The sequence below is a fragment of the Neltuma alba genome, unplaced genomic scaffold (assembly GCF_004799145.2).
Source record: "Neltuma alba isolate B1F8T4 unplaced genomic scaffold, ASM479914v2 tig00012689_pilon, whole genome shotgun sequence".
Lineage (NCBI taxonomy): Eukaryota > Viridiplantae > Streptophyta > Magnoliopsida > Fabales > Fabaceae > Neltuma > Neltuma alba.
The window spans coordinates 18,941-27,079 of NW_021637117.1; the positions used below are offsets into that span (position 1 = coordinate 18,941).

Genomic DNA, 8,139 nt, shown 5'->3' on the forward strand with positions numbered 1-8,139 from the left:
TTAAAATAAAACGTGGATTATTTCTAGAGAAATAGGGAATGAAAGAGCTATTTCTATTCCATATACATAAAATTAATTAGTTAGTTATCTCAACCATGATTACTTGATCATATATTTCTATATTATCATGAGAGGGGGAATGCATCTTTCTTTCACATATAGAAGAATATTATAGGAGCATTTCGTTACTCACAAAAGTATTTTTTAAAAATATTTTTACGTAGACTGAAATAAAACTTTTCTCACATGTTTATTTTTTATACCATAAAATTATTTTTAAAATATGGTTTGGTTTCTATTCAAACACATCCTATATCATATTAATGTACATGCTTTAATATGATTCATTTAATCATAGAAAGAAACAAGAAATTCGTACTTTTGTCAATTTATTTCAAATTTAATAATGATTGAGATTATTTAATTGGGCCAGTAATAGGTATAATCATTTGAAAAAGTATAAAAGTTAATTGATATTACCAATTGCGGGGAAAATACAACAAGGTGTCGTGGTGTAGTTGGTTATCACGTCAGTCTAACACACTGAAGGTCTCCGGTTCGAGTCCGGGCGACGCCATTTGTGTTTGCAATTTTTTAATGATCATTTTAGTTTTCCCGACGCAATCAAAACGTTGTCGTGTTGATGTGGAGCAACTTTTCCCTTTACGCGCCGACGCGCCGTGTTCAAAGCCGCGTAATTCTCACGTTACCGGGCCCCACATAAGGGACCCGAAGAAATTGGCCGTTCGTTCCTTCGTGCTTCCAACGAATCCCACCCAATCACATTCGTTTCCATACAACTTCCTCGATTCTCATTGGCTTGTTGACTCCACGTCATCACTCCTCGAATCTCTACCACACGCCCTGCAATTACCAGGGAGATTCCTCCTTGATCCCAACTCAAATCTTGATTTCCCACAATGGTTAACCGAGTAATAATTCTATCTTCTAATATCCCAAAAAAAAAAAAAAAAGATATCCAGTTTTATATTATCTGTTAAAAAGGACTGTTTTACGCCAATTAACGAAATGCAGGTGATTCAGTGATTGACTCTATTATTATTTAATTTAAATTTAAAGTTGATTAATTTATCTTTTTTATCTTAATTAAATTAAAATTAAAAATTATTCAAAATATAGCTTGGGCTATAAATGGACCACCCCGCAATATCATGTTGGAGGGTTCGAGGGGCTTCTTTGTGGGATTTCGGGTGTCTTCTTCTTGTTTCAATCTTCTTCCCATTCTGTGTCAATTCTTCTGTGTTTTTGCCACGAGATGGGATTGCTTCGCTTTCGGATCAGTGCATTCGCTTTGCTTTTCTTTTCTTCCTTCTCCTCGGCTTTGCCTTCCACCTCCGATGTCGTCAACCCGCCCTACCCCAAGGCGATTGCTGTATGTCGGCTTTGTTTTGGATTTTCTTCTTCTGCTTATTCTTCTTTTTTCCTCCTTGTGCTTTGTTTCCCGCAATGTCATGGAGAATTATGAAAGAAAAATTCTTCGTTTATGATCTTTTAAGTTTTCGACCGTTGGAGCTTTGGATTTTTTTTTTTTTGGGTTAATCTGGTTTTTCTCTTGAACGGTGCTTTGCAACTGGGGAGAATTATGAAAAGTAACTTTGTTCTTGCGATTTCTTTTTTCTGGGTGTTTTAACTGATTTCTGTAAATCAGCTTATTTGTCGATACGGTTCTGATGATGGAATACGCGGTATTTACAGGATTTAAAAGAGGCGATTGTGAACGGATTGGGGTTTCCGTCGGAGGATTTCAAGATAAGTGGGTTTGATCCGAGGGATGCCCAAGTGGGGCATTCTGTGGCCTATGAATTCGACCTGGAGATTGATCAGAAGGTTATTCCGTTCAAGTTCTTAGAGGACGTGAACCGGTGGGATTACGTTGATCTTCCGATTTTCCGGATTGAGGAACCGGCAAAACCCGGCGAAGAAAAGGCTCTGGTTGAGAAGAGGAGATCGGATAATGAGTTACCAGTTTTGGCTCCGTTCCAATTGGCGGGACCCATGGAACTCTGGCTTCAGGACGCCAAGGATATGAGGATTTCTCTCCCTGTAAGTTTTTTTATTCCATTCTTATAATATTATTCGTCCTACATATGACAGTTGCCATTTTTGGATTAGACACACAGTGTAGCACAACTTGCATGAAATCTGGTGAATTGATATAAAATTTAAGAGATGTTGTAATATCGGTATTGATATATTGATGTATTGATTGATGAGTCCTTTCATGTGAGACCGGATGTAATTTGCATAATAATATACGACTGGAAAGGAATTATAGTCTGTGAACGAATTCGTTCTTGCCAGATGCATTGCAACAGACCACATTGCATTTAGGAGTTATGTGTGATCATGTTTCTGTATTTTTGTGCCAGCGTCTTGTGTCTTGTATCCATGTTAGAATCTGTACTTTTCATCTCAAATGTAATTAAATTAGTGGATTTGTACAAGAATTGAGATGACATAGTGGATAACGGCGATAATTTAAACTTTAGTGCTATTTACGTTTGTTATTGATCTTATCTGTCTCACTCAAATATTAAGGATTTAATTTGTTCCCAAACCTGTTGGATTTTTTATACAAGTATATTGGTGTGTTAATACTTAGTGACTCTGTTTTAGGTTGGTACCTTTAAAGCACCAACACTTAAGAACGAAATCAGGTCATGTCAGGATGTGCCATATTTCAAATTCAACTTTAATATTTCAGTTTTTGGTTGTGTTGCAATTTGTGTTGCGGTCTAGTATCCATGCCAGTAGTGGCTATGATGGCAAAAAAAATGATGTATTGTGATGGAACGAAGAGTAATGAAATCTTCGGTCAATCTGCAAAATTAGTAGGACATCCCTGTCAATGTGTATGGAATGAGATGGTTACTTCCTCCCTTTTAACTAGAACTCGTATGGTTTTGCAGCATGATGTTGATGCTGGCGTGCTCAAGAAAGTCATACTAGCAGATGGTGCCGTTGTCACTGTCAAAGGCGCAAGATCAGTTAGCCTTCGTAAACCACTTGATCTCCCCCTCCCCTTAAACAAATCACAGAGTGGATTTGCCGTTGGTCTTATGGCCTTGGCAGAGCAGCTCCGCCACACATCTCGCTCCCGCACGCAGGATGACCCTCTTCTCTCACTCCGCATTGTTGGTGCAACATCACTTTCATCCCCTTCCTCATCGACAACCTCTTCACATAACCGGCTCAAGCTCAAGCGCCTCGCGCCAGGTCTGGTGGAACTGTCTTCCCCGTTAAACACTAAGGCCATTGAAGCACTATCCCCAATTGATATCCAAAATGATGCTCCAACTCTGTTGACGCCAACTCAGTTTGCCACAATGTGGCCTATTGCTTCCATCAATGGATCAAACGCTAACTTGTTGGGTTTTGAGGCTCTCTTATCTTCTGTGTTGGGTCCTAAGGCAAACAAGAAAGGCTCCTTCAAGTTGTTGAAGGCAGATGTTTCTGCTCAGACATTCGTGAAGATAGGGTTTCAGGCAGAGAAGAAGCTGAAGGAAGGAGATGGCGATTTGTTTAAGGATTTCCCGGAATGGAGGACTAAGCCAGAGACTGTGAAGATGCATTTTGAGGTGCTAGCAAAGGTTGATGGTGATAAAGTGATACCGGAGAGAGTGATGCCTGTAAACCCCGTGATTATTGAAGACACTGTGGCCCCAGATTTACTGACTGGAAACGTGAGCATGTCTAAGGTACCAATAATCTACACTCCTTCCAACCCCTTCACCTTGTAAGATGATGAAGGAGTTTGATTTTGTTGGAGTCAACGAACGGAATTGTAAAATATAGGATGTTTTTAATTTTTAACTTGATTATATTCTTTTTCTTTCTTTTGAAAGAACTTGATTATATACGTAAGCATCACGAAACCTGTAAATATGTATTTTGATGAGATGCGATGTTCCAATATACCATCATAAAGAATTAGAATACGCGCAAGAGCTGCACTTCGTTTGACTTGTGACTCTGAGGGTGCGTGGGATTTTTCCTTCATGTGGTGTATGTTGGCACAAAAGCAAAATAGCTCACAGGGTCCCAGAAAATCTGTGAAGTTCCCCCATTGAAAACGAAATTGGATCTTTTGGAATAACGAAGTGACACACATGGAAGTGAGCATATGATCTAATATTTTTCCTTTACAAATGACAGATTGTCTTAAAGAGGATTCACTCAACAGACTCTTGTAGATGAGAAGTAATACCAGTTTCAATTTATTATATAAATAAATAACTATTCATGAACTTTTAAGACCTTACATCTACAGTTGTGCACTTTATTTCGGATGTAAATTGTACGAAATTAATATAGATAGTTCATTGTGTTGAATCCGAAGTTCAGATCGCCTGCTGAACTTACAATATGGTTTTCCAGTATGCTCAAATTTCATACGATTGGTAAAACCGAAAATACACGAGGAGGATCGAGAAAAATCTAATATGAACAGGGGGATTATTATTATTTCACAAGGTCGTTGTCGTTGATACGAAAACCAGCCAACTCCTGACCTCTCATTTAACCTCTGATGAAGTCAATCCCTTTCTGGATGCTTCCTGCCAACTCTTTCTTTGCTTTCTCTAAGCCCATCCTATGAAAGCAATCAAACAAAAGTCAGCCTTCTGCGTTGCTTGGTGGTTCCAACAGAGAAATTAGCAGAAAACTGGATGCTCGAAAGTCATACCTTTCGTACTCATTCAGGGGACCAAGTTGATAAACTTCCTCTGCTCCGGCACGGCCAATACGTACCTTGGTTGCGAAAAAGGGGAGTTCCGTAACCTATTAAAGAGATCATCCATTATTATCAAAACAAGTCCAAAAGCAACGTAGGAAGTGTCCAAGGCAAAGGACTGGAATGTCAGACCTGAGAAGCAACAAAAGCACACTCTACCACTCCGGCTTCTCCTTTCAAGCCTCGAAGACATGCGCCAGCAAACTTGGCAGCGGCATATGCCTGCATGATCAAAAGTGAACTTTCTAGTTCGTTAGTTTGTCCAATAGGAGTAGGTAGGATTCACTGGTGCTAGTTAATAATAGTTTCTGAAATTGCAAATATTTTAAGGAAAGCTGCTGACCATTGATAGAGTAGCAGAACCAGCCCCAGCCTTTGCCTGTAACATGAATGGTTGCCATTAGATTATGAGTTCATGATGAGCAGATCACAACCACAACTTTGTTTTTTTTTTTTGGGGGGGGGGGGGTTGGTGTTTATAATAGTGAGACTGAACCATTGTGAATATCCTTAAGAATAACCTAGGTTGTAGCTAAGAGCATATAGTCAAATCAAGAACAAGCTTGAATTATTAATATCTTAGTCAGTCAGAACGTTCACTTGAGCAAGGATTTTATTTTATCGTCGTCAAGCATCCATTGAGAAGGGTATAACTGGTGCAATTGGGCTCTTACTTGATCTCATCATAGAAGCACTAATACCTGCCAGTAATGCTATCAATTGTTTTTTAATTTAAATATTTGATTGAAATTTCACAACAGCAATATGGCATCAATCAGGTGTCAGAACCTTCTAAAGGGAAGGTATAGGAGCTCAGATGATCATCTTGATGAATCCTTTCGAGGGGTATGGGAGAAGTATATTAGAAGGAAAGAGAGAATAGGACTGGAGATTATCAATATAGCCAGCAAAGCCACAAATTAAGATTAATTAATCAAATTTCAGTCTACTTAAATCAAAACTCTAGATAATCGAACCCTATAACATCACCTCAACAACTTCTGTTCCACCATTTTGGATGCGGTTGGTAAGGTAATCAACTTCCTCAGGACTGAAGCTACTAGGAGGCTTAACCTACAAAAAACCAAGTTAAGAGGATCAATTGCCCAGTTGTATCATCCAATATCTGCATCAGAGGGACTTTCAAAGGAAAACCTGTGACAACAGAGGCAATATTGTGACTCCTGCATGACCTCCCACAACAGGAACATCAACCTCTCGAGGATCAAGACCCAGTACCTCTGCCTGCAAGAAAAACGAGAAAGTTTTTACATCAAGAAAAAAACGAATGATGAATTAAAGGCTTTTTCCTTTGACGGTCCTAACTTTTGCTTACCACAAAAGTGTTTGCCCTCACAACATCAAGAGTTGTAACACCGAGTAGCCGCTTTGGATCATATGTGCCAGCTTTCTTAAAACTTCTGCAGCAATCGCGACAGTGGAGTTCACTGGATTGCTAATCAAGTTGACAATAGCATTGGGACAGCACTTGGCAATTCCTTCACAAAGAGTCCTCACAATTCCAGCATTTATTTTAAACAAATCATCCCTTGTCATTCCGGGTTTCCTAGGAACACCAGCTGGTATAATCACCAAATCCATGCCAGTGAGCGCACTCTCAAGCTGTGGTTGGCCCAAGAAGCCACGCACCTAGAAAACTCAAAATGAGTTGCAAATAACTACCCTTAGCTCCTTAAAACAAAGAACAAGTTACAAATACAGACTTTTAAACATGCCCTACCAAGCATTCACTAAAAACATAATAAATAACATTTTCCCCCGTGCATCAGTAAATTACTAACTTCTTCAAAAGAAATCTCACGTCATAATTTGACTGAAAAATGTGATAGCAAATACACAAGAATTTTGGCCGAGGTTTTCTTGCAAGAATAATCCCGATACATACCCAAAAAAAGAAGAACGACAATGCAAAAAAAGGTTATTTAATTTTAAGATTCAAAATCAATTATTAATCAACAACGAAATACACCGAAAATAGGACACAACACAAAAAATATGCATTGTGTAAGTGCAATTTGGGATCCAAAGCTATCTCAATTTGGTCAAAGTATACGTGCTTCATAGATCAACTTAATTTGGCCCAAGTATACGCGCTTCATAGATCAACAATTCAGTAATAAGATTGCAAGTAGCAGCCATGTAAGAAATTTACCACAGCTCCAGTGTCCATGTGACTAACATCAGCCGTGACACCAGGGGCGTTTACAACATCGTAAAGATGAAGAACTGAAACTAGTGGGTTCATCTTCATCAGCAAAGCAAGGGGTTGGCCAATTCCCCCAGCAGCACCTAAGATAGCAACTCTGAATCCAGGGGACCCACCTTTCGCTCTGCAATCAACTCTCTTCAGATGAACATCACCTCCTTCCTATCAAATTCAATATGCAAATAGCATATCAAATTCACATGATAACGCAACAATTTTTGACAACTATGTTATAACGAACCATTACGATAGATTTAGATTTAGTTCTAGGCGTTGCTAGATTGAGAATTAAAGCTTCAAATTTTGTCATTTGGTTGTGTGAATTGTCCGAGTTTGAATTTCTTACCAAAATCGAAAATCAATACGAGCTTTGAAGAATAAATACCAGAAGAGGAGACAAGAATTGAAGCGAAAAAAAAGGGAAGAAACCTGGAAACTAGGAGGCAGAAGCTGATTCGTGATTGTTGCAATGCGGCGATTGGCCTGTGCATTAGCTTCCATTTCTCTGTTCTTCCAGCGAAAATACAGACAGGGATGGGGAGTTCCGGTGTAGAAGAGTTATATATGAATTGGGCTAAATAATAATATCATGAAACAAACAAGAATAATCATGTTCGTTTCTTTTCTGTCGATAATCTCGTCTATGACCATGCATGAATTTTTTGTGGAATGGGATTTTCTGATCCATTATCCTATCTATCTCATGCCTCAAATGTAAGGCTCTCAGAATTTTATTAGACAACTTCACAAAACCTATTTTGTTTTACTGATCAAGGCCGCCATGTCTGGTAGTGTCTTGTCTTTTTTTTTAGGAAAAAATTAATAAACTCATAAATCATGATAACCTTTTTCCGGATGCATCCCTCCTGTTGTTTTTTTTTTGGGCGGGAGATCTATCTCTCCTGTTTATAACGTGATTAAAATACCGTTTAATTTAATTTTAAACAAATTGATGATTAGATATAATAATTTAAATCTACATTTACAAATATAAAATTTAACAAGTCAAACTGTTCCTGAGGTATAAAAAATATAGTTTTTTTTTTCCATTAGAACCCTTCAAAAAATTCACACTAATTTTTTAATAATCCCATTATCCTGATGCCTTGTTTCAAAGATTAAGTCATACATATATGAGATAAAATTATAATATAAACTT

General features: G+C 38.2%; 1 protein-coding gene, 1 non-coding gene and 1 pseudogene across 2 annotated transcripts; 2 read left to right on the forward strand and 1 right to left on the reverse strand.

Moving 5' to 3' along the window:
* The first annotated feature begins 503 nt into the window (after window positions 1–503).
* TRNAV-AAC (transfer RNA valine (anticodon AAC)) lies at window positions 504–577 on the forward strand. Its single transcript has one exon. It is a non-coding gene; the product is annotated as a tRNA-Val (tRNA).
* A 607-nt stretch (window positions 578–1,184) lies between these two features.
* On the forward strand, window positions 1,185–3,991 carry LOC114729873 (uncharacterized). The gene is made up of 3 exons (XM_028916903.1): window positions 1,185–1,393; window positions 1,717–2,064; window positions 2,931–3,991. The coding sequence occupies exons 1-3, from the start codon at window positions 1,277–1,279 to the stop codon at window positions 3,759–3,761; spliced, it is 1,296 nt and encodes a 431-aa protein (XP_028772736.1). The 5' UTR covers window positions 1,185–1,276; the 3' UTR covers window positions 3,762–3,991.
* Window positions 3,992–4,274: 283 nt separating this feature from the next.
* Window positions 4,275–7,590, reverse strand: LOC114729874 (malate dehydrogenase, glyoxysomal-like; annotated as a pseudogene).
* Between the last annotated feature and the right edge of the window lie 549 nt (window positions 7,591–8,139).

What these genes read in the sequence shown, in the direction of transcription:
- LOC114729873 (XM_028916903.1), top strand. Translation starts at nt 1,277, where the DNA reads ATGGGATTGCTTCGCTTTCGGATCAGTGCATTCGCTTTGCTTTTCTTT. An exon ending in CCTACCCCAAGGCGATTGCT is followed by an intron (nt 1,394 to 1,716) that starts GTATGTCGGCTT and finishes CGGTATTTACAG; the next exon opens with GATTTAAAAGAGGCGATTGT. An exon ending in ATATGAGGATTTCTCTCCCT is followed by an intron (nt 2,065 to 2,930) that starts GTAAGTTTTTTT and finishes ATGGTTTTGCAG; the next exon opens with CATGATGTTGATGCTGGCGT.